Source organism: Stenella coeruleoalba (assembly GCF_951394435.1).
Source record: "Stenella coeruleoalba genome assembly, chromosome: 3".
Lineage (NCBI taxonomy): Eukaryota > Metazoa > Chordata > Mammalia > Artiodactyla > Delphinidae > Stenella > Stenella coeruleoalba.
This window is the reverse complement of record NC_137148.1, coordinates 66,559,853-66,587,594: the sequence shown is the minus strand read 5'-3', so window position 1 is coordinate 66,587,594 and position 27,742 is coordinate 66,559,853. Positions and strand designations below refer to the sequence as shown.

At 34.5% G+C, this 27,742-nt stretch overlaps 1 protein-coding gene across 2 annotated transcripts in view; it reads left to right on the top strand.

Moving 5' to 3' along the window:
- EDIL3 (EGF like repeats and discoidin domains 3) overlaps positions 1 to 27,742 on the top strand; it is a 423,483-nt gene that overhangs the window by 352,808 nt on the left and 42,933 nt on the right. For both annotated transcript variants that reach the window (XM_079918353.1, XM_079918354.1), the window contains one exon: positions 25,486 to 25,641. In XM_079918353.1, the coding sequence (XP_079774479.1) occupies positions 25,486 to 25,641 (156 nt within the window). The remainder of the gene's footprint in view (positions 1 to 25,485; positions 25,642 to 27,742) is intronic.

Genomic DNA, 27,742 nt, shown 5'->3' with positions numbered 1-27,742 from the left:
AGAGAAAACTCTTCCATGTACTTCCTGGCTAGAACAGATGAGCTCTGTGCAAAATGGGACAGATACCAAATCTAGAGGAAAACATTAAAGAAGGGCTGTTTTCCTCTTGCTCTTGTGGGAGCACAGTTTTAATTGATCATGTTTTTTTTTAATTTCAGAGGAAAATACATTTGAATTTAATAAACATAAAACTGACTGAATTTCATTTACCTTTTAAAGAGAAATTGCCTAAGTCAGGAAAACATGATTAGTTCTTTTATGTCAGTAGATTTGGTAATTATGCATTATTTTATTGACCAGTCTGATAATCACATAAATCACTTGAAATGTCAACACACAAATGTGTTGATTTTGGCTGCCTTAATGCTGCCGTTACTTTTCTCCTCAAATATGAGAAAGAACTTACAAAGATACCTTTATGATAAATTTTAGTATAGATTTGAAATGGTAATATCTAAACAAGGAGAGTCATTTTCAGTGGGAAAAAGCAAGTTGCAGGCAAGTGTGTCCTGTATAGTCAGAAGAAAATACCATATCTAAGAGAGATCTGCTGATATTCACCGTGTTCCAGGGTGGGGCCCCAGCCCCAGTTCTATTTTGCTTTCTAGCAAAATAGATATTGGTTATATTATAACAAATGTTATTTGAGATTTTTCTTAATAAACTAAATATATGATACATAGTTAATTGCTATATTATATATAATAATATAGTATTTCCAAAGAAATATGAAAAAGAACATGTTACATTATTCTTTTCAGACTCTTTGTTAAATATGTAATTTTTCCTCCTCAGAGACTATAACAAAAATGTGGAGGTTTGGACACAAGTGATGAGTCTGCATATACTGGACATATATATGGTTAATGAGGCAAAGTTGCAGTGACCATTTAAAAGATTAAGCTGTAAGAAGAAACACTTTGAGATATAAGCTGCAGATACACAAAGGATCTGCACTTTTCAGAAATGGAAAATTGATTTTTAGCAGCTTCCTTTTTTCTAGCACACCTGAAAGGTGATGAAGGAAATGTCTCCCTAGATGAAAAATTGGCTATATACTTTGACAAATAGTAAACATTAAAAAGTCAGCATACTAATGTCACCAGAAATTAAAGATAGAATACTATTTGGTAGTCTGGCTAAGTCAAAAGATTTAAATTTACATCGTACCATGTGAATACATGGTACTTTTTAAAAAAGGCATATAATGCTACTGAATTGCACACTGGACTCACAAATTATATATTGGCAATAGACTTTTATGCTGTTGAACACTGAAACAAGAAGAAACCAAGCCATTTGCAAATGGGGTGGTTTATATAAAAATTGATAGCTGGGGACTCCCCAGATTTAGAGCTAAACCTAAGAAGATTGAAAACCAGAAACATAGTATTGAAGGGTGGGCTTAGGCATTTTACAAAGAACCTAAAATCTAGAGATGTTAAAGGATTTGTTCAAGTAGAGTACATGATAAAAACCTAACTATGTTTCCCTTTAAAAACAGCACATTTAAGTTAAAATCTAAATTCCTTAGGCCGTAAATTTCTTCATTTACTACCTATGGCCAGTGCTAAGAAAAGCCCTTTACAAGTTGTTCAAACCTTCCATTCCAGCCTCCTTCTCCGAAGATTCTTCTGCCGTATATTCCAGCCACAAGAAAATTCTCCTCCTTCTCTAAACACAGAAAGCTCTTTAAAGATACTGTACATTTGCATTCCTGGTCTGGAATGTCCCTCCCTCTTTTTTTCACTGTCCAGCTCATACTAATCCTTCAACATTCAGGCTCACCTGGGCTCTGCTGGCTCTTTGTTCCTATGCCTCAAGGGGTCCATTCCCCTGCTGTAATCTACACCCTGCAGACACTTTGTCTATGCCTCAAGGGTCTATACCACTGCTGTAGCCTGTGCAGACTGGGGTCTGCTTCTTCCCTGACACCAGAGCTCCACAGGGAATTTTAGTCACCTGAGGGCTTAGCACACAGTAGGCACTCAGTAAGTATTGGATTAATGTTTGGATAAATAGAGTAGAAGAGGAAATGTAATAGGGTTATTATCGATTAACATTTAGCGTAGGGAGTCAGAGATTTTCAAATACAAAGGAAACTTGAAAATCCTCTACACCAGGGGTCCCCAACCCCTGGGCCATGGACTGGTACCGGTCTGTGGTGTGTTAGGAACTGGACCGCACAGCAGGAGGTGAGTGGCGGGCGAGCAAGTGAAGCTTCATCTGCCGCTCCCCATGGCTCCCCATCACTCTCCATCGCTCGCGTTACCGCCTGAACCATCTCCCCTCTCCCACCCCCATCGTGGAAAAATTGTCTTCCATGAAACCAGTCCCTGGTGTCAAAAAGGTTGGGGACTGCTGCAAACTATGTGTCTCATTTTAAAAGTGTGTTCAAGGAGGTTAATTCATTTATTTCAGGTTACCAAGCTAGTATACAACAGATTCAAGGTTTAAATCCATGTCCTCTAGTTTTAATTTTATATCATAAACCATCTGATGAAAAAACTTTGTTATATAAACTATGTCTTGGTTATTTGGAATTGTACCAGTTCATAAAAATATAAAAATATTTGCAAGTATTAGTGAGCACTTGATGAATGATCTTTTATGCAAATAATTGTTTTCTTTTTTTTTTAATTATTGGAGTGGTTTGCTGATGATATCTTTGTTATTTTTTAGATCAAAAGAAGTGGTACTGAGCATTTTATAATATATGCATATTTTAAAACCAGGGCACTTATGAGCCTCTCCATTTTTTTCAATAAGCATTAATAATATTTCCAGTTTTTATTTTCATGTTCTGCTTTGCGACCCTATACTTTTTAATATGAAGTTTTATGTTTCACTGTAAACCTCAGTTGACCCTAATAGTTTTTAAATGCATCAATTCTAACATCAGGGTGACCGAAAATAAGTCAGATCTTAGTACTTAAGATAATAATACGAAACTATACACACAGCTATGAAAAGCAGATTTCAAATTGCATGAATTAATTTAATGAATTTTAAAGTAATGAATTAAAAAAAATTTTTACCTAGCACTAGACAGGTAAAGTACATAAAGCAATTGTCAAGAGAGTTCAAGCAAATGTAAAATCAAGGCCAGTTTACTCATTTCAGAAAGACAAGGTTTTTTTTTTTTTTTTTTTTTTTTTTTTTCTCTTTTAACCAAAACTTGATTTCAGGAACAAGAATGAGCAAGATATTTTAGAGCAGAGAGTGTATGGCCCTTATTTACTACTCTGGTATACAAAAGTTATCTATTTCCCAAAGTTTTCTGGACACAGCACCAACATACAGATGTTACAATTAAATCCTGTCACTAAAAGCCCACACTTCATATTTATAACCAAGAGTAAAGAAAAAGTGAGGATTCTTAAGGAACATTTTGTCCAATCAAAAGAATACCTTCCATTTTTACTAGTGGGTATGCCATACCAAGGCTCGGTAAACTATAGAAATCATTATGCCAGAACAGAAGACTAGTGCAGTGCCCTATATTGATTATGAGAGAGTTTGATTATATTTATTTCTGATTATTTTTCTCTGGAGGAATCAGCATACCAGGGAATATAACATTCAGTTAGCATGAAAAAGAATCTACAGACACCAAGCAGAAAGAGCCTTCCTAACTCTCCTGCATCCTTCCTTTTACTTAGTCTGAGATGGAAGAAGAGAGAAAGAAGGAAATGTTTGAGGAGCAAATCAATGTAATTTAAAAATTATAGAAACCATACTCATTCAGCGTGTGTGTGTGTGTGTACGTGCACATCTTTGCTTAGTACTATGATGTGCTACCCATGTGGGTAAGCCTCCGTTCATCATAATATCCAGTCTGTCATAGGCAGAAGCTGTCTGGTTGTGAATGCGATGCATTTATGCCAGGGAACAGGTGGAGGAACAGATGACATCTGGTGCAGCACTTTTCAGGACCCTCAGCTCTTCATTGATCTGGATGGAGTTCATCAGCATAATGACCGCACTGGCTCTTTACTTCTGTGTACTTCTACCCCCACAACTGAGGGCACCTCATGCATTCTTGCAGTATCACCCACCAGAGTCCCACACTTTGGAGTTTATCTTGTTCCAAGACAACGGACATATAAAATCCTGTCATATGAATTCTGGGTCATATGCAGCTGTTCCTTTCTGTCACCATATGCAGCTTTGGACAGCAATCCTATTTGGTCTCCCAGTTGATCCCCTGCATGATATTCCATCCCTTCCCAAATTTAGCTTCACCAGTATTCCCTGAGAACAGAATCCAGCCACTGAGGGGGGCACAGTTTTATGCCCATGTCTTTGCTCCATGATATAGAGTGTTTATGTGCTTGGAACTTTACCTGCTGTTTTCTGCCAGACATCTGCAAAATCCCTGACAGTCCCCATTTGATACCACTTCTTTCACTCTACTTATATAGTGCTTATTGCTGGACTTCTCTGAGATCTACAACTTTCTGCAGCAGCTCTCTTGTCTTTTGTCACTTTTGGGTCCCCAGAATTCCATCAGCCAAACTTAACATGTTGTCTCCCAAGACACTCTGGACCGACTGGCCTGATTTCATCTCTTTTCCTTGCCTCTGTGTCTGTCATTCCTCTGGTCCAGCCTCTTCAGCCCATGTGGATTTCATATTTGCAGAGTCTACCTTTCCAGCCCTAGCAAGAGAATCCAACCCATACTGCTTCCCTTAGCCTCCTGATTCTGAAACTTACTTGGCAAAATGACATTGGACTTGATATTCTACTAGTTTCTTCTACTTGTCCCCAGATCCTTACCTACCTATTTCTGACCTAGACATGTTAACTCATTCTAATTCCTGAGGGCTGTCATTGGTTGTCATTTTGGCACTCTTTACCTTGATTTAAGCTGATTAAATTGAGTGAACAGTGCAAAAAGGAGAGAGAGAGACTGGGTTTTCCATTCTCATTACCACTCTTTGAATCTAGGGACCTTTACTTCATTCTGCATTACTGACAAAGCATTAAAGTCATCCTCACTAATTGTTTCCTGCCATAGTTTATACTTCACAGTGTTGCCAAGTTCTCAGTGCCAAGGAGTATAAACATGAAATTCTTAATACTACGCCTTAAAACTTCTCTCTCAGGAAAATCTTTTTCTTCACTCAAACATTTCTTTACATATTGACACATCATTTTTCCTTGCTGCTTTTCTATGAAGAAAAAATTGACCCTGCTATATTTTAAAACCAAACCCCAACCTATGTTCCTGATCCAATTTCTTTCCATCTTATCTGTCCACCTATCTAATAAGCATGTTCCTGGATACCTAACATATAAAGACCTTGCAATAAACTTGGAAGATGCAAAGATGACTAAAACATGATTGGAGCACTTGAGGAGCTCAAAATCTAGTGGAGGACAGACATTCATAAACAGATTATTATGAACACAGTGTGATACCTACTATGATGGAGGGATTGGCTAAAGAACATAGACTGAGAGTTGGAAAAAGGCTTAGAGCCCTTTACATTTGTGTTTCACAGAATATCAAATGTCGATGTATTAATTTTGATGTGTTAATTGACATACTAATTTTCTGTCCCATTCAGTAATGGGAAAAACAATAAAATTTGTTGAGCATCTAGTTCTGTACTAGGCATCACGCAGTATAAGAAAAGCTGGGTTGGGGTGGAGAGGTGGCTGTACCTGTTATGAAGGCAATAAATATTTTTCAATTACTTTCATTAAATTTTACTGTTATGCATGTTTTTAAAAAAATCTAAGGTCGCTGTGTTACATTTTGTTTTCCATAAAACTTATAATAAGATGATGATAAAATTTATGGAATATAATTATATTTACTTTCCTTACCTATCTGTCATTATGAAACACCTAGATTTTTAATATAATTTATGAAATATTTCAGATTTCATTGTTATTTCATGTTTACATGATTTTGCTACAGCTGTCTTGTGCCAAAGGTAGCAAAAATGCAGAAACATGAAAACTAATTATACAATGAATTCAGCTAACAGAAAAAAATCTTTCTTTAAAATAAATAGCTCAATGTTAGTGGTATGGCTGCAGTAATAAACAGAAGTTATGTGAAATGCCAAAAAATAAAATAAAGAACTTTGATTTTTAAACGCTTAAATACATTAGCTTTTGTTAGGCCTAGAGTTGTTGGGCAAGCAGAATTTCTTTAAAAACATTCAGAAGTTGCTTAATTATGTTACTTTTCATTTGAAGATTGAAAGTGTTTTGAGGGCATATTGCACAACTGAATACATAGTGTCAATATTACTGGAGAAAATCTACCCAGCCCTCACCTCCACATACTTCTTAAGAAGTGAAAACAAATACGAAGACAATATAATACCCAAATTTAACAAAAGTTAACATCATGCCATATTTACTTCGTATATATATATTATATGTTTATACATATACCTATTTATAGTGAAAGGTACATTACCAAAATGTATTTACTCAAAGAAAACTGGGAACCTGTATGGTCAAGAAAAATTACACACAAAAAAGAGAGTGAGGAAGAAAGTAAAAGAATCCCTCAGTAGACTTACATTGTTAAAGACATTGAGTCAGACTTTACAGCTTTCAAAAAACATGTACCCTCTGTGTTTCGTGAAATATTCCACAAAAAAAAAAACAGAGAAAAAGGCTTCCCAAATTCTTTTATGAAATCATGGTTTCCTGTTACTAAAACTGAATGAAAGTACAAGAAAGAAAATGATTTAGAATCTCACTTGTAAAATGGAAGAGTCTTAAATAGAGCATTACTAAACGGAATCCATCAAGGTTTAAATATGTTTACTAATAAAGAAGAATTCATCCCAGGAATGTATAAAAGGATCAAATTTTAAAAAAGAAAACACTCAAAAAAATCTACTAATGTTATCCCCAAGATAGAAAATTAAATGTGAAGAATATATATATCTTGCTGGTAGGAATGTAAATTGATTAAATCATTTTGGAAATTGTTCAGCTTATTTATAAAATTGCACATTCATGTACTCTACAACGAAAAAATTCTACTTATAGGTACATGATCACAAAATTTCTGAGTACTGTGTATGTATACCAGGAGACAAGTACAAGAAGGTTCATAGCATTGATTTTTTTCTAATTTTTTATTTTTATACAACTTTTTTTTTTAAGAAAGATATTCACCATGTATTTCTTCTTTAGATCTTTTGTAAAAATTTATTTATTTTTATATTTATTTTTGGCTGTGTTGGGTCTTCATTTCTGTGCGAGGGCTTTCTCTAGTTGCTGCAAGCAGGGGCCACTCTTCATCGTGGTGCGGGGGCCTCTCACTGTCGTGGCCTCTCTTGTTGTGGAGCACAGGCTCCAGACGCGCAGGCTCAGTAGTTGTGGCTCATTGGCCTAGTTGCTCTGGGGCATGTGGGATCTTCCCAGACCAGGGCTCGAACCCATGTCCCCTGCATTGGCAGGCAGATTCTCAACCACTGTGCTACCAGGGAGGCCCTTATACAACTTTTAACATTTATACTTCATTTACACTTATTACCAAATGTAGGCTATATTGCCCATGTTGTACAATACATCCTTGTAACCTTTTTTTTTTTTTTTTTTTTTTTTGCGGTACGTGGGCCTCTCACTGTTGTGGTCTCTCCCGTCGCGGGGCACAGGCTCCAGACATGCAGGCTCAGCAGCCATCGCTCACGGGCCCAGCCGCTGCGCAGCATGTGGGATCTTCCCAGACCAGGGCACAAACCTGTGTCCCCTGCATCGGCAGGCGGACTCTCAACCACTGCGCCACCAGGGAAGCCCTTTGTAGCCTATTTTACACCCAATAGATTGTACCTGCCACTCCCCCACCCCTGTATTTCCCCTCCCGTCTCTCTCCCCACTGGTAACCACTAGTCTGTTCTCTATATCTGTGAGTCTCATAACACTGATTTTAAAAGATAAAACTGGAAATAATCAAATACTCATATCAGTAGAATAGGTAAATATATTGTCTTATATGTGCGCATGGAAAATTACAGTTGTTAAAATAAATATGCTCTATAAACATATAGATAAATCTTAGTAATATAATACTGAATGAAAAAGGCAAGTCTCAAAAGATTACTATATGTCATTTTTTATGAATTTTATAAACACTGAAAACTAAATATTATTTAGAGGTCCTTTCATATCTAATAAAACTGTGCTTGAAAAACCAAGGAAGTAATGGGAAATGTAAGACTGAATAACCTTGGTTCAGAGAAGCAGAAAGACAGTGGAAGACACCCACATAGGGATTGGCAGTTTATAGTGCTTGGGCTGCTTGGGTTTGCGGCTGTTCAGTATGTATTAATTAATTAAAGGAGAAATCTGTATAATCATCTCAATATGAATAGACATATAATTTAATAATATTCAACACCTGTTCATAATTTTTAAATTCAGAAACAAACAATAGAAGGGAAAGTCCTTAATCTAATAAAATATCTCTTTAAAAAACAATATCAAAAAGCATTCTCAGTGCAGAAATGTTAGACACATTCTTTTAATGTCTGGATTTTTATTGTTGGGTTACTTCTTTTTTTTTTACTTTAAATTTTTAAAATTTTATTATGGTAAGAGCACTTACATGAGATCTAGCCTTTTAAATTTTGAAGCAATTTTTAAGTCAGCCATACTGTTTTGTTTTGTTTTGTTTAACATCTTTATTGGAGTATAACTGCTTTACAATGGTGTGTTAGTTTCTGCTATATAACAAAGTGAATCTATCTTGAAAATACATGATGTTGTTGTGACCTGAAAGTTTTCAAGAGAATATGTTATTTCAGAATGCTTCTTCACAATTTAACTTTCAGTCTCCCCAACAATAGTGACGTGTGTTGCTCCTAAAGCATACTCTCTACCTGATCGTTTTTGTCACTTGCTGTAACTTGTTTCTCTACAAAGGGGTTGGAGACAATACACTATAAGGCCACACTTTTTCAGAATACAGGGTATTAAAAAGCATATCTGGTATATTTGCCATTAGTTTTTTTGTCCTAAACATCTTTGCTATAAGCATTTTTGCCACATTTTCACAGCATAAATAATTAGCCGTGAGACAATTTGCTATGAAAGATAAAATAACTGGTTGACAGTTTTGTTTCAACTGGTCGAAATGCGTTAGTGTTTCTTCCAAGCAGTGACGTTGTGGGTGGCTTTATCAAGCTGACAGATGAGGATGATTTGCCCCAGGAGTTGGTTCCTTATTTTGAAACACTTTGCATTGGAGTAGGAGGAGGCCTAGGCCAAGGGCCTGGAAGGTACAGAGTTGACTGACCACATTTCCCACAGGACTTTGGAACATCTATCAATGGACATATAACAGTATGTCAAGAACCAACAACAGTATAGAGGCTTTCACAGTAGGATACAAAGGTCAGATACAAATATGCATCCTAGTATTTGGAAACAGATACCTCTCTTAATGAAGGAAGAAGTTTTAGCAAAAAAGAAACAAGTGTGATGCCCAATAAAGAGACAAATCAACAAGCAAGAAGAAAAAAGATAACTATGAATGAAAAACTTGGAAGATAAGTGCGTAGGTACAACCCACAAAAAAAATCTGTTACTTGCACAGTATTGCTATGAAACTACACACATTTTAAATGTGTTCAAATATTTTCTATTTCATAATAAAGTCTTTTTAATTTTGTTACTCATTTTTATACATAGTGTTTATGTCCTTTTCATTTTTTTTATTGTTTTATTTTTATGTCCTTTTTAATGTCCCTCTTTTTAGTTATTTTTATCTTTTATGGCAAAATTGCCTTACAGCCAATTAGTTATGTGGTAGAAATGTCTGCAGCAAAGATGTGTACAGCAAAGATACTTATGGCAAAAGTACCTAGAACCATTTAAAAGGTAGTAGATTATATTTGTGGGCTCTGTCCTAAGTGTCCCCTAAAGGGAGACTTGGAAAAGTCATTTGTGTTGGGCGAATAGTGATTCTGTTTACCATATAGATGTGTCAAAGCTTATTTTCTGATTTATAAACTAACAGGTATTTCAGCATTTCTTGAAATGTACCAGATTTTTCCGCGATGGGAAAAACATGTCAAAATAAGCTGTTTAGGTATGACAAGCCACAAGATAAGAGACAAATCTTGTGAGCTGGTTGAGGATGAACCTTTTTTTAACTTTTGTTTTTATACTTCCCTGCTGACTGGTTCCACTGTAAATAACTTTCTAAAATTATACATTTAGTGTTATTCTAGCTAATAATTTCTACATGATACCTCTTTTCTTTAAATCAGTGTTTGAATTTCATTAAAATATCTTTGGATTTCAGGATCCTTAAGCACTTATATCAAATAAAAGGGAGTTATACCTCAATTTTTTGTTTTTCACTTTTTTTTTTTCAAATTATGTTTAAAATGTCAGAAGCTTTGCACCTGAAGTCTCAGATGGGATATCAAAGATAGTTATTGCAAAGATGTTCAGCCACTGGGGGATGTCTCATGAAATTCTTCACTTAAATCTATAACTGGGCCTTCAGTGAAGTGAGGTATAACTTGGAGAGTTTTAAAAATCTTGAACACATATGCAAAAAAAATAAGTACGTTTAATAAAATGAGTTTGTTTCAAGTGATTTATTAATTCCATACCTAATTTAACACTGGGTTTATAAGCTATTTTACAGTAATAGAAAATATAGTGCATGAATAGTTTTAGAGTTAAAGAATGTGATTTTAAAAATATGAGATTGTTTGGAGCTGACTGCACCAAGAAATGAACCATTGTTCTGAGACAGGAATATATACGAGAGTCCCTTAAATAAAGTGCCACTTCTAGAAAGAAGGAAAGCGTGAGCATCTTGTTCACATGCAATCAAGAAGAACATATTTTTTGTGTGATGAATTGGGAGATTGGGATTGACATATATACACTAATATGTAGGAAATGGATAACTAATAAGAACCTGCTGTATAAAAATATGAATAAAATAAAATTCAAAAAAAACATATTTTTTGAAAGTTGTATACCCTATACTTGAACCATATCATTATAACTGTTAGGCATATACCTATTGGGGCCTTCATTAAAGATATATCCAGGCCATATTGTACTGTGGGGCTTAATTAAAATATGTTCATCAGATACTATTCAGATTTTATCAGCATTCAGCACCCAGTTTTATATTTTTCTACGTAATAAGCTCAAAAGACCTTGGATACGGTGTTAAGGAGAATAAATAGGAGATTAATATTGGGACCTAAAGGAAAATCTTGATGACACTGGGATTTCAAGTTCAGCTTATTTCAAATAAGCTGTTCCTTATTTCCACTTGGGAGCAAAACAAATGGAAATTAATGTCAATAACGGTGAGGAATATAGATAAGACATTTTACCGTAAATAAATATAAAGAAATAAAACATGTTGGCTTTATGCATATTCAATGAGGGGCTCTAACTGTGGCTTCTAATGAGGCTCTCAAAGATGACAGTTATAATTTGTGGTGACTGGAGTTTTGATGAGCTAGATAGCCCTGCCTGCCATTTCCACCAGAGTCGGGCTTGTCCTTCTTATACAAATAAAATGCTGACAGTGTTACTATGTATTTGAATGAAAATAATTTGTATCCTTGTTATCCATACTATATGTACACTCTGGACAAAAGATTTTTTTAATAAGTAGCCCTTTAAGGCAGTCCACTTTCTGTGTCAATGGCTCTTAACCCTGTAATATGCAGTCAGTTCTCTTCCTGATGAGCCATGTCCCACCCTTTCCTTTCCAATCACTTCAGAGCAATGTGCTAATGGGCTGTTTTTCAACTGTTGACATTGATGGTCCATTTTCCCAAACCATCCTGATTCCTGAGAGGCCATGCCCCTTTCTACTTTCTTTTGCAAGGACAAGAGTAGAAAAATTACATCTAGGTTTCTTTACATTGTTGTTTTAGCCTAAAAATCAATCACGATAAAACGTGCACAGGTCCAGTTAAGACTGAAAAATCTAGAATTAAGGCTCGCATGATCTGATGAAACAAAATGATGTACAGGACTCTACAGATGATTTACAAATTGTGGGAATTGCAAAGCTTTATATCAACATAAAATGCACAGGTCCTTCAAGCAAGCATGGTACATAAAAATATGTTGTGCGTTCTTGTCAACTTTCCTACCTTTCATGGGCCTCTAAATATTTAAGATATGCAATGTGATTTGCCGTTGCAGTATACTGTATGCTGTGGATGTTTTCTTTTGAGAGTTCTCATGATTTTCATTTATTTGTCACAGAACAAGATTTATGTAAATACGCATATTGACATACATATTTGTGTATAGATGTTTTGTGCTTGTAAATGTCAGTCTATAAGATATATAATGGTTATACAAAACACAGATGCTTTTGATAAACTTATTATTCAGTGAAGTAGTTGTCAGCAGCTCTTTCAAGTCAACAACCAATCAAATTCTGGCTACTGAAGTGCATGCCAGTTCAATGAATCTTTAGCTTTACAAAGAGATGCTGACAGTTTCTACGTAGGCTCTCCTCTCACTGTGCTTTCAAAACCACTAAATAAAAAAACTATTTCAATTCCTACTTAAAAGTTGTATTATTATTTTCTAAATTATATGCATAAATTTACCAGTAATTTTCTTTGTTTTCTACTTCATTTGGGCTTTGTCACTGCTATAATAAAGTACCTAAATAACATTTATTGGATATTATCATGCTGTTTGATCAAAGACTTGTATTAAGTCTCCATTAACCTATTAATAATTACTCTATCAATTACAGACTAATTCAATTAGTCACCACCCTGAATTATTGTTTGTGGAATAAATCAAAGTTCCCAGCCTAATCAAAATCAGGCTTGAAAGGTAAATAAAGAAGATATGTTAGTTCTACTTTCTCAGGGTGATCTTATTTTTGATGAACTCAGCAGAAAATCACTTTTAGTAGCCTAATGAGAAAAGTATGATTCTTTTCCCTAAAAATTTTCTAAGTTTCATATTTTTCTTCACATATGTTTTAGTGTTTCTGATATAGGTTTTGGAGAAATTGGGTAATAGCTTACCTGTTAATTTGATGTCAATTTTAGTTACTTGTAACTATAATTGTTTGAGAATATTTTTTAGAACAAAATTTGTATAGAATATTACAAAAATCTCATTAAAAAGCAGAAAATCAAGTTATTTTAATTTCTCTTTATATATCATGATTTAAGTAAATATAAGGGCATTAGATTAAATCCTTATAATAGTATTTTATTAACTCTAAATGTTTATAATTTTGGTTGTTTTTATATTTTTTTAATTTAAGTATAGTTGATTTACAATGTTTCAGGTGTACAGTAAGTTGATTCAGTTTTTTATATATATATATATTTACATATATATGTATATATGCTTTTTCAGATTCTTTTCCATTATAAGTTATTATAAGATATTGGATATAATTCCCTGTGCTATATAGTAGGCCCTTGTTGTTTATCTGTTTTACATACAGTAGTGTGTATATGTTAATCCCAAATTCCCAATTTATCCCACCCCCCTCCCTTTTCCCTTTGGTAACCATAAGTTTGTTTTCTGTGTGTGAGTCTGTTTCTGTTTTATAAATAAGTTCATTTGTATCATTTTTTTAGACTCCACATATAAGTGATATCATATGACATTTGTCTCTGTCTAACTTCACTTAGTATGATAATCTCTAGGTCCATCCATGTTGCTGCAAATGGCATTATTTCATTCTTTTTTATGGCTGAATAATATTCCATTCTGTATATACACCACATCTTCTTTATCCATTCATCTGTCAGCGGACATTTAGGTTGCTTCCATGTCTTGACTATTGTAAATAGTGCCACTATGAACATTGGGGTGCATGTATCTTTTCAAATTAGAGTTTTTGTCTTTTTCAGATATATGCCCAGAAGTGGGATTGCTGGATCATATGGTAACTCTAGTTTTTTAAGGAACTTCCATACTGTTCACCACCAACTTACACTCCCACCAATGGTGTGGGAGTGTTCCCTTTTCTCCATACCCTCTCTGGTATTTATTATTTATAGACTTCTTGATGATAGCCATTCTGACTGTTATGAGGTGGTACTTCATTGTAGTTTTGATTCATATTTCTCTAACAATTAGCGATGTTGAGCATCTTTTCATGTGCCTGTTGGCCATCTGTATGTCTTCTTTGGAAAAATGTCTGTTTAGTTGCTCTGCCCATTTGTTGATTGGGTTGTTTGGTTTTTGATATTGAGCTGTATGAGCTGTTTGTATATTTTTGAAATTAATCCCTTGTTGGGTGCATCGTTTGCAAGTATTTTTCTCCCATTCTGTAGGTTGTCTTTTTGTTTTATTTGTGGTTTCTTTTTCTGTGCAAAAGCTTTCAAGTTTAATTAGGTCCCATTTGCTTATTTTTGCTTTTATTTCCTTTACTCTAGGAGAAGGATCCAAAAAACTGTTGCTGTGATTTATGTCAAAGACTGTTCTTCCTATGTTTTCCTCTAGGAGTTTAATAGTATCCAGTCTTACATGTAGGTTTTTAGTCCATTTTGAGTTGATTTTTGCATGAGGTTTCAGAGAATGTTCTAATTTCATTCTTTTACAAGTAGCTGTCCAGTTTTCCCAGACTGCTTATTGAAGAGACTGTCCTTTCTCCATTGTATATTCTTGCCTCCTTTGTCATAGGTTAATTGACCACAATTGATCATAAGTGCATGGGTTTATTTCTGGGCTCTCTATCCTGTTCTATTGATCTATGTGTCTGTTTTTGTGCCAGTACCGTACTGTTTTGATCACTGTCGCTTTGTAGTATAATCTGAAATCAGGGTGCATAATTCCTCCAGCTCTGTTCTTCCTTCTCAAGATTGTTTTGGCTATTTGGGGTCATTTGTGTTTCCATACAACTTTTAAAATTATTTGTTCTAGTTCTGTGAAAAATGCAATTGGTAATTTGATAGAGATTACATTAAATTTGTAGATTGCCTTGGGTACTATGGTCATTTTGGCAATATTGATTCTTCCAATCAAGAACATGGTATATCTTTAAACCTGTTTGTGTGGTCTTCAATTTCTTTGTTTTTATCTTTTAAATTTCTTTGAGATTTAGTGAGAAAATCATCATAGTTGGACTTTCATTTAGAACTATTTTTACATAGAGAGTTTTAGTGAAGCCTGAATGAATTTTCTCAAACCTTTTTGTGAGAACTACATTTGGAAGGTTCCTCTAGAGCTGCAAAAGCAGACCTGATTTTAAATGTTCCTATGTTGAGCTTACCAGGAAATCACTTACATTATTTTATTACATTCAACTTCTCAATTTTGACTGCCGCAACCTTTGATTCCCTTACCATCATCCATACAGTATGCATACAAGTATAAGCCAGTCAGTGACTTTCCAGGCTCTGGGCAGAGTTTCCTGTAACTACAGTGTGAGGATTCCAACATCTGAATCAGAACAGAGGTGGCCAAGACCCAGAGGCTGCCCTGTGGACTGAGGGACCTGAGGTCACTTTACTACAGCCAGAGACTGCAAGCTGTGGTCAGCACTCTACTTCCCAATGTCCCATCACACCCATTTACCCCATAATGCAAACCTGGAAAAGTGGAATAGAGTACATGTTGGCTACATGTTAGCTCACTGAATCCTAAAATATGAAGCCATTCATTCATTATATACTTATTCATTCATTATATACTTATTGTGTATGCCAGGTGCACAGTGAACAACAGGGACAAAGTTGCCTGCCACTGTGATTTTACTTGTGATAGGAGAATGCTTTGGATTTTGTATTATCAAGAAAATAGTTTATCCTTCCTGTATGTAGAGGATAAACAGCAAGAGTAGGAGAGGTTCATCCTTCAGACCAGCTAAGCTATACTGCCTAAATGTCTGCTGGACCTTGTTAATAAGACCTTTGGCAGTGTTTATATCTGAAGGTCAGTAAGAATTCATAAAACAACCTGATAGATGGTGAGAGACAATGGGGAATGCTTATGACCAGTGTGCTGCCAAACACCAGGACTATTCTCTCTCTGTTCAAGTAAGGGAAAATAATACAAGATTATATCAGGCTTATTTTTTAATATGCAGAACAAGAAAAGGATAGAAATTACTCAAAAGCTATGATGAAAACTGTAAAAGTAGAAAATTTTTTACAGAAACAAATGATTAGTAGAATATATATAAAGATATTTTTTCCTTAAGTAATAGAATGAGACCAAAGTTGAGATGATGAGGGAGGGATCTTAAATTATGTATTTCAAGGAAATTAAAAAAATTAGCAGTGGAAATTCCATTATCAAAAATAAAATGCAGGGCTTCCCTGGTGGCGCAGTGGTTGAGAGTCCGCCTGCTGATGCAGGGGACACGGGTTCGTGCCCCGGTCCGGGAAGATCCCACATGCTGCGGAGCGGCTGGGCCCGTGAGCCATGGCTGCTGAGCCTGTGCGTCCGGAGCCTGTGCTCTGCAACGGGAGAGGCCACAACAGTGAGAGGCCCGTGTACCACAAAAAAAAATAAAATAAAATGCAGGGCTTCCCCAGTGCTGCAGTGGTTAAGAATCCGCCTGCCAATGCAGGGGACACGGGTTCAAGCCCTGGTCCAGGAAGATCCCACATGTCGTGGAGCAACTAAGCCCATGCGCCACAACTACTGAGCCTGCACTCTAGAGCCTGTGAGCCACAACTACTGAGCCTGTGTGCCTAGAGCCTGAGCTCAGCAGCAAGAGAAGCCACAGCAATGAGAAGCCAATGCACTGCAACAAAGAGTAGCCCCCGCTCACTGCAACTAGAGGAAACCATGTGCAGCAATGAAGACCCAATGCAGCCAAAAATACATAAATAAATTTATTTTTCTTAAATCCATAATATTGAGGATAAAGTGAAGAAACTCTGAAAATACAAAGGAGAATAATATTTTTAAGTGATGAGTGAGAAAATATTATAAATAGGAAAAATTAGAAGTAAAGAGCTAGTCTTTGGATAATTGACCTTCTAGTGGGAGACACTAAAAGAAGCAGAAGCAACATTTTAAAATATAAGACCAGAAAACCTTTTGAGCACACTTCCCTGTATCTGTGAGACTGTTACACAGCCATTACAAAGTATTATTATTTAGATATAAAAATATACACATGCAAATTATAAAACCACATTCATACTGTGAGCTTATTTTCATGAATATAGATATATGGGAATAGGAAATGTCTGCAAATATGAATATTAAGAGGTAAACAAGAATTAACTCTAGATAATAGAGTTTTGGTTATTTTATCTGGATTTCTTATATCTCTTCATGCCATCTGAAATAATCACAAATGTTTATTACTTTTATGTTTAGGCAATAAACCTATTTTCCATATTCTCTGACCAAATTCTATTAATTTATCCTATGTATTGGGTTAGCCAAAAAGTTCGTTTGGATTTTTCCATAAGATGTTATGGAAAAACCCAAACGAACTTTTTGCCCAACCCAATAAATGAGATTATGTGGCCAAATGAAAGGACTAGGATTTTATGAAAGTTTTAATTTTAATTAAAATTTAAGGATACAGGGAGGAACAAATGTTTTACAGTAAATAAATGATTGTGATAAACTCTTGAAATGACTTGTTAGGATAAAAAAAAGTCTTAAAAATAGTTTATTGACTTAGAGAATTACTAGTGAAATATTAAGGAAAAAAAGGAATAAATTGACCTGCAAATGTGGACTAAAGTGCAACCAACACCTGGTAACCAATAATATTGTTCAAATGCCAAACATAACAAATTTGTCTAAAATATCCACATTTAAGGGGTATGAAAATCATTGATTGTATCTGATGGTAAGACAGAGCTGTTTTTTAATATTCTCTGTATTTCTCAATTTTTATTCTTAGCATATATTTTATATTGAGAAAGATTATTAAAATAACAATGTTAAATATAAAATTTTCATAATTATGCTGCATCCCATCCTTAGTTAAGATAAGCAGTTGAACTACCTGCATGACTCTAAACAAACTCTTTTAAAAAGTTCATAGTCATGAGCTGACAGCAATCATGGGGTGCAGCTCAGATTGACATATGCAGTTGTTTATGTTATAATTGTAGATAATTGTTAAATATGGAATGATCTCAATTTTGAATCCAGGGCAGATGATTCCTGGATATTTGGAATGTCTACAATATGTCTGATATGCTGCAAAACACGCTCCTGAGCATAAAAAGTTTGTTCATGGCATCAAACATGTATCATGCTTGGTTTTACATGTAAAAGGCACACTAGAAAACATCAATAAAACAGAACATTCCCTCTCTCTTTGAAAGGTTATTTTATAGTATATATTTTTTGTACTAGTGTTTATAATTTTAAAATGCAATATGGGAAAAGCAATTGCTTTATTAAATGTTTTTTTAAATATTATTGGAAACTAAAACTGTTTTTAGTAAGAGGAGGAATGCAATCATGGGTGCTGGAATGAGTGTATTATGAGGGCTCGATAGTATTTTAAGGATTCTAAATCCATAACCTTAGAGCTACTAAATTGTATGAGATACAAGGACTGGATAATATTTCATCATAAGTTGATCACATTGACTAGTTAGCCTGCAAATATGGAGTAAAAGTGTGACCAGTATCTGATAACCATAAATGTTGTCCAAATGTCAAGTATAGTTAATTACAGGCATACCTTGGAGATATTGTGGGATCAATTCCAGACCTGTGCAATAAAGCAAGTCACGTGAATTTTTCTGTTTTCCAGTGCATATAAAAGTTATGTTTATATACTGTAGTCTATTAAGTGTGTGATGGCATTATGTCTAAAAATATAACATGACATACCTTAGTTAAAAAGTATTACTAAAAAATACTCATCTTCTGAGACTTTAGTGAGTCATAATAGTAACATCAAAGATCACTGATCACAGATCACCATAACAAATATAACAATGAAAAGTTTGAAATATTGCAAGTACCAAAATGTGACACAGAAACACAAAGTGAGCAAGTGCTGTTGGAGAAATGGTGCAATAGACTTGCTCAACACAGGGTTACCACAAACCTTCAGTACATAAGAAACGCAATATTTGGGAAATGCAATAAAACAAAGTATGCCTTTATGTGCTTTAAATGTAGCTACGATTATATAGAATTTTTTTCATGTAATGTTAAGGTAAAAACTTCTATATTGAAACCAAAAAGTCTAAATATTTTGCCTATAATTTAATTATTAAATATAGATAATTATATTAGCTTCAAAGTTATTTCCGCTTAATGAGTTAATTTTACAAAGCTCCTTGAAGTTATAAAATATGTAATCCAAAATAACTGATATAACATAAAAGCAAAAACTAGAGCATTGTAGATGCAGCAGAGCACCATATTTCTGTGATAAATCTCTGGTCTTTTTGTTCACTTTTTTTAAAAACCTATTTATTTCACTTTTCATTTTTTTTACCCTTTTAAGAACATCTCCATGAAAATCAGCAGACTTTCCTTGGTCTGCCTTGTCTCCTCCCAGGGAGCCATCTGTCAGGGTGTTATGCAGATAATCTGAAATGTAGTTCATCTTGACCTTTTTCAAACAAATGCTCTTAGTTTTTCTACACTGTTTTTCTAAGCTAGACACTCTAAAAATATGTATGCTTTGCTAAAACATTGTAGGATATTTTACAACAAAATAAAGGTATATTCCTACATAACACTCATGCAATACTTTTTTCTTTACTTATATATCATTTAAGCCTCTTTCTATATAGATCCTTCTTTTTTCACTCTTACAATTAAAGGAAAACAAATCACCCACTATAATTTGGAGTCTAATTTTCTCTTAATATTTTTTAATTTAATTTTTATTTTATATTGTAGTATAGTTGATTTACGATGGTGTGTTAGTTTCAGGTGTACCACAAAGTGATTCAGTTATAAATATACATATATCCATTCTTTCCCAGATTCGTTGCCTATATAGGTTTTTACAGAATATTGAGTAGAGTTCCCTGTGCTATATAGTAGGTCCTTGCTGATTATCTATTTTATATATAGTAGTGTGTATATGTTAATCCCAAACTCCTAATTTATCCCTCCCCCCACCTTTCTGCTTTGATAACCATAAGTTTGTTTTGAAGTCTGTGAGTCTGTTTGTTTCATAAATAAGTTCCTTTGTATCATTTCTTTTGGATTTCACATATAAGTGATATCATAAGATATTTGTCTTTGTCTGACTTACTCCATTTAGTATGATAATCTCCAGGTCCATCCATGTTACTGCAAATGGCATTATTTCACTCTTTTTTATGGTTGAGTAATATTCCACTGTATATATGTACCACATCTTTATTCATTTCTCTATCAGTAGACATTTATGTTGCTTCCATGTCTTGGCTATTTTAAATAATGCTGCCCTGAACATTGGGGTGCATGTATCTTTTCAAATTGGAGTTTTCTCCAGATATACCCAGGAGTGGGATTGATGGATCATATGGTAACTCTATTTTCAGTTTTTTAAGGAACACTCAATACTGTTCTCCATAGTGACTGTACCAATTTACATTCCCACCAACAGTGTAGGATGTTTCCTTTTTCTCCAAACCCTGTCCAGCATTTATTATTTGAAGACATTTTGATGATGGACATTCTGACCAATGTGCGGTGATACCTCATTGTATTTTTGATTCGCATCTCTCTGACAATTAGCGATGTTGAGCATCTTTTCATGTGCTTTTTGGCCATCTGTATGTCTTCTTTGGAGAAATGTCTATTTAGCTCTTCTGCCCATTGTTTTGATTTGGTGTTTGTTGTTTTGATATTGAACTGCATGAGCTGTTTATATATTTTGGAGATTAAGCACTTTTTGGTCGCATCATTTGCAAATATTTTCTCCCATTCTGTGGGTTGTCCTTTCATTTTGTTTATGGCTTCCTTTGGTGTGCAAAAGCTTTTAAGTTTAATTAGGTCCCATTTGTTTATTTTTGTTTTTATTTTCATACTCTAGGAAACGGATCAAAGAAGATATTGCTGCAATTTATTTCAAAGAGTGTTCTGCCTGTGTTTTCTCTAAGAATTTTGTAGTATCCACTTTTACATTTAGGTCTTTAATCCATTTTGAGTTTATTTTTGTGTAAGGTGTTAGAGAATATTCTAATTTCATTCTTTTACATGTAGCTGTCCAGTTTCCCCAGCACCACTTATTGAAGAGACTGTCTCTGCTCCATTGTATATTCTTGCCTCCTTTGTTGTAGATTAATTGACCATAGGTGCCTGGGTTTATTTCTGGGCCTTCTATCCTGTTCCATTGATCTATATTTCTCTTTCTCTGCCAGTACCACACTGTTTTGATGACTGTAGCTTTGTAGTATAGTCTGAAGTCAGGGAGCCTGATTACTCCAGCTCCATTTTTCTTTCTTAGGATTGCTTTGGCTATATGGGCTCTTTTCTGTTTCCACACAAAATTTTTTGGTCTAAGTCTGTGAAAGATGCCATTGGTAATTTGATAGGGATTGCATTGCATATGTAGATTTTATTGGGGAGTAGAGTCGTTTTCACAATATTGATTCTTCCAATCCAAGAACATGGTATATCTTTTCATCTGTTTGTGTCATCTTCAATTTCTTTCATCAGCATCTTATAGTTTTCAGAGTACAGGTCTTTTACCTCCTTAAGTAGGTTTATTCCTAAGTATTTTATTCTTTTTGATGCGATGGTAAATGGGATTGTTTCCTTAATTTCTCTTTCTGATCTTTGGTTGTTAGTATATAGAAATGCAACAAATTTCTGTGTATTACTTTTGTATCCTGCAACTTTACTTAGTTCATTGATGGGCTCTAGTAGTTTTCTGATAGCATCTTTAGGATTTTCTATGTATACTATCATGTCATCTGCAAAGAGTGAGACCATTTCCCTCTTGTAATATAATCTTAATATTTAAATAGAGATGCACAACATTCCATAAAATTAATTATATTCTTAATTAACCATTTCATGCATGAATGTGAATTTTACTCAATATTTTCTCTACTTTCAGTAAAGATGAAATGACTGACTTTGTGTACATCCTGAGAAGGTGGCCAAAATATGCTATGATCAAGAAGTTGCTTCTAGGACAATCTGGCCACCCGATTTCCCTGTTTCCATATTTATGTTTCTAAAAGATACTCTGAGACCAATATTAGATTCTTCCCCCAGATTTATTTATTGTTTTATTGTTAACAGAGTTTTAATACTCCTATATATTGTTTTACACACTTATATATTAACTCATCTTATCCTCATAATATCCTTAAAATCCTAATAAAGGGACTATTCTTATTTTTTCAAATGAGGATATCGAGCTGTAGAGAGGTAAAGTAGCTTGCCCAAAGGCATATAGCTAGTAAGGGTAGAGCCAGTTTGTGAACCCAGACCATTCAGCTCTACTAGAATAGGCTGGCTTTCACAATCACATTCCTGAAGATTGGAGAGGATTTTTAACTAGTTGCCTTCCCAATAAAAATTGTTGGTACAACTATGATGATGTTTCCTTCACTAGTAATGCCACGTAGAAAAACAAGAGGAAAGCAGCTAGCATTTTCTGCTGTGATACACTGCAGCATCCTTAGCCACGGGTTGGTTTTGTCTGCAGAACATACTTCAGAAGTAGCTCCAGCTTAATCCAGAAAAACCTTTATTGAGGGCAGTTACATGTTAGGTACTTTCAATACAGATCCTGACATGAAGTGCAGTGCATTAAGCCAAATGTCTACCCATGTCCCAGCTTAGTGCCCTAAATAACCTGCTCTATCTGAGCCAAACCTTGGGATGTGAGGGTCTAAAATAGCAGAATCATATTTGCAGTATAACTTTAACTCAGAATATCTGCAAGAGGACAGAGTGGTCCTGGGCCAGGGGTAGGCATAGGTCCAGAAGAGTGGGCTTTTCTGGGATCATCCTGCATGATGAACATGAGAGTGATGTGTCCTTCCAGTGTGTTGCAGGGTGAGATCTGTACATCCCTGTTGTAACAACCTCATGTTAAGTGTGGGATGCTGATTATTTTTATACTGAAAGAAGGCTTGCTTAGGCCTGGTGTTCTAAGTTTATAATGTAGCAAATTTTAGGACCAAGTCCAGCTTGAAACAGATTGCTGACTATTTAAATCGAGGAGTTGACTTAACTGGAACAAAAAAGAAAAACATTTCTGGATCAAAAAAAAAAAAGCTGGAGAATGGGAGCTGTTAAAGTGGGAGAAAAACAGATCTGTTAGAAAGAGCCAAGACACACAACTTAAGGAGAAAACATCTCCACCCAGCAGGAAACCCTGACTTTAAGAAATGCCACTGAAAGAGAGATGCTCCAAGACTCCTCACTGCATCATCTTAGCTTAGGACTTACAGACATTTAGGCACTGAAGAATCCACTGGAGGTATTCTTGGTGTCAGTTTGAGTTCCTGTATGTTTACAGCCTTGATGACAACACAGTGACTCAGAGTACTGTAAGACTTTTTTTCCATTTATTGAGTGTCAGCAACATTAAGAGCACTTTGAAGACCAGTGGCTAGGCCTAGACGTTTCTGCACAATTAGATTTGGATTTAGTACAGCAACAGCAATCCATATTTTTAAGCCCAGACAGCTAAAGAACAGAGAGGAAATTCATGTTTAAAGACAGGGCTCTCATAATATTGTAAAGCCTGGATTGCTTTTGTTTGGAGCTTAGAGTGGCTATACGTTTGATGAGTGTGGTGAGAAAGCTTTGAGATTCTTCAGAAATTTCTGAAATAGTCACAAAGAATGGGAAGAAATCATTGAGTGAGAATCCATATGCGGAACTTTGAATCAGAAAGACATGGATTTGAATCTGGGATCCTCCCTTTACTGACTATTGATCTTTGTGTCACATGTCATGTTATGTTACCTCCCTAGCAACTGTTCCCTCTAAAGTGGATATGATATCCTACCAGAAAAGAGTATTAAGAGGAGTCACTGAAGACATACCACAAAGCATTTAGCATTATGTGAGGCAGCAACAGTTTCCTTCCCAGAATATCATAATTTTGCCATCCTGCATTGCCGCTGGACACGCAAGATATTTTAAGTGACATAATACATGTTTGGAAAGTAGTAACAACACTATATTTTATAATTTTTTATAAACTTTCTACAATGTTTTAATAAAGCATTAAGGGTGGTTTTCTGTCTTAATCCATTGTGCAGCTTGAGCCTAATGTCTTTGATGAATGTTACAAAAAGAGGGCAAAAAGCCCATGTGAATTTTTTAAGAAATATAATCCTATGCCATGAAACATTGGGAACTTTTTCGTATCTTTATTGATGAGCATCTATGTCACTTAATATGGTCTATTCAATGCAGTCTCCCTAGACCCCTCTCCTCATTGATGGCCTGCATCTGACCCATGACTGTCTATTTGTAGCTACAAACATCTCTCAGGATGGAGAACCTGAAATAGAAACAAAAGGTCATAGTGGTTGAAAGCCACTAAGGTCACACATGAGATCATGACAGTTGAAGATGATAAGATCAAGGATGTAGCAGCGCACTTAGTCATAGGAAGTAGGAAGAAGTAGGTGGCTATTGTGGGAGAAGAGAGGAAGCTATAGATCAAGGAACATTAGTACAACAAATGGTAAAAGTCTTAATAAGAATTGTCCACATGGAAAACAAAGTTTCCTATAATTTTTCTTTTAATTAGCATCATAAGATATAAGAAAAGATGCATGAGTTAGAGAACAAAGAGGGGAAATACTAAACTATTCAATGTTATGTATTCTTCTTTGATGAAAATCATTCCTATCTTTTGCATTTCAGTGTTGCAGTTGATGAATTTAATGCTTACTAAATCACTGTGGGTCTTATGCCCTTTAATGTATATATTGCAACAATGAGCACATTGTGAGCACAGATCCCACAAGTCATGGATGCATATTTTAATTCTCTCTTATTTTTGAAGAATACTTGACTTCCTCCTCAACAGTTTTAGGGTTGTAGTTTTCTGAAAGATGATTTTCATTGGCCAATGATTACTATTACTCAATTATATATAAATGAACTGATCAAAATTCATGGAAACAGGGTTGGCTTTTTAATGCTTAATTAGGAAACATCAAATTTTTTTGTTCCTGATATGTACACAGCTATAATTTTTATTACTATAAAATTGACCAATAAAGTCAGAAAATTGATTTATAAGCACAGACTCTGGGAGATGATGATCAGTCTCAAGAAGATCAGCCTTGCCAGTTCTGTACTATCTCAATTACACAAAAACCACATGCTAGATGAGTCAGTTTAATATAAAATCGATTGGTAGACTGAAAAGACCACCACTTTATTTTAAAATGCTCAAAATGGTTGTTCAAATTTTCAGCCAGGTTTGCCCAGTGGCATAATCAAAATCACAAGCCAATAATAGACTCAGTCTTCTATTTCAAAATACAAATAATCAAGTGGGTTTTTGGCTTTAGCATATGTATTTCTTAATCTCCTGAGTTCAAAAGAATTGCAAATTTATAATGGACTCTATCGTGGCATTTGAATTATGTCTTTTCCTTTTTGTAGGTGGATCTTCTGGTCCCTACCAAAGTGACTGGCATTATTACACAAGGAGCTAAAGATTTTGGTCATGTGCAGTTTGTAGGCTCCTACAAACTAGCTTACAGCAATGATGGAGAACACTGGACAGTATACCAGGATGAAAAGCAAAGAAAAGATAAGGTAAGTCATCCTGGTGGTTTGATGACATACAGAAGTAGAGGATCAAATTGTTTAACATTTTTTATTCCTTCATTATTTTGATAATTAGCAATTGTAGAATTATAATTATAGAAGTGAACAGATTTGATGATTATATTAGTTCATTGAAATTAAAATAGGGATGTTTCTTAGCTCAGTTTCCTTGATTGTGTTTTAATTCATGGATTAATGAATTTGACCTGTAAAATCTCTGTTTTAATATAATAATGATCAGTATATATTGATGCACTTAACCTTCTACACCATACGATCTCTAATTGTTTTCCTAAAAGTTCTTACTATGTTGAACATCTTTGTATCTACTGGTAGCTACTGGTCTGAATGTCTGTGGGATTCTGGAGAATGAAAGTGTTCAAGGGTAATATCAATAACTAATTGGATCAGATGTTAAAATATGGCCTTAGATTAATGAAATTGAATTTGTTGCTTAGATTCTGTGCAAAGAACTGTACCTTTCTGAAGACATCAGTAGAAACGTAATCTCTTATTTCAGTGATTTGGGGGAAAATATAATACACTTTCATACATGTTAAGCATTTCTGAGTTAATAATGATTTTTCCATTTTATGTAATGCCTTTATTTCCTTACTGTTGTTGTATTATTAACCAATAGAAAGGTTGGGAATATCTTTCTTTCTTCAAGTATGCAAGGTAGAGAATTTAATTTTCCCAGAAATACTGAGACTGGAGTGACTATTTCAATGAGACTATAAAGTATGAATTCAGTTCACACAAAATTTATTTTAGGGGAGATGTGTTTTAGGTTAAGATTACAAAACCACAACTCTTTAACTTTTAATGTCTCAGAATATGCCCATTTAGCATCTCAGGACAGACATATTCACTTAACATCTCAGAACACACACACATTTTGCGTTTTAACATCTCAGAAATTTGGTGTATCTCAATGTCACAATCTAATAGCCCTTACTATTTTCTAGAAGAATGTAAAATAATGGCATGTTTTATAATCAGTGGCTTCTTAGATTGAATGAATATTGGGTATTTTGTAACAATGTCTTCAAATTTTTTTAGGTGTAGACAAGTATCTGCTATGATTTATAGCAAATAACTATTTCAGTTCTTGTTTTCACCTTTTACAGTAGGCATTTTGATGTGTAAAGAATGCAAATATATTCCATAAGATGAAATTTTCTAAACTTCATAAATTATACAGTTCTTGAAATTAATTTTAAGATAAGTATTCTCATCTATAATCCATGTGCAATATTCACTGAAAAGCACATTTGTAATATTTAAATCCTTATATAAGTTGATTTAGGGAAGAAGTGTAAACCATTGTGCTGGTGAAATACTTCTTGTCTCCATTTATATTAAGCATATGATTTAATGATTATTTGTGAATCATTTTTAAAATTTCCCTAATAGATAGACTGGACATTGTTATTTATGCATTTTCTTTCATTATCTCAGTCTGAAATGTACCTAAAACCTTTGTGTCAAGTTGGCCAAGTGATTAGATAGTGTTGTTCAGGTTTTCTATATCCTCCCTGATTTTCCAGTTACTTGTACTAAAAATTCCAGAGAGAGCAATGTGGAAATCTCCAACTCTAACCATTGATTTCTCTATTTCTCCTGGCAGTTATTGGTATTTGCTTCATGCATTTTGAAAGTCTGTTGAAAGACATATGAATGATTAGGGTTGTAATGTCCTCTTAATCAAAAAACTCTTTTATCATTAGAAAATGACCTTCTTTATTCCTGGTGGTATTTTTGCTCTGAAACCTACTTTGCTGCTATTCATAGAGGTACTCTAGCTTTCTTTTGATCAGTACTACATTGGTATATGTTTTCTCCATCCTTTTACTTCTAACTATTTCTACTTTATATTTAAAATGCACTTGTTCTATGCAGCATATAGTTGTTTCCTTTTTTCCAATTCAACTATCTCTGCTTTTAACTGGAGCATTTAGACCATTTATATTTATATGAGTATTGAAGTAATTGGGTATAAATCTATCATCTTGCTATTTATTTGCTATATGTCTCACCTTTTCTTTCATTTTTTCCTATTTTCAGCCTTCTTTTGAATTAATTGAAT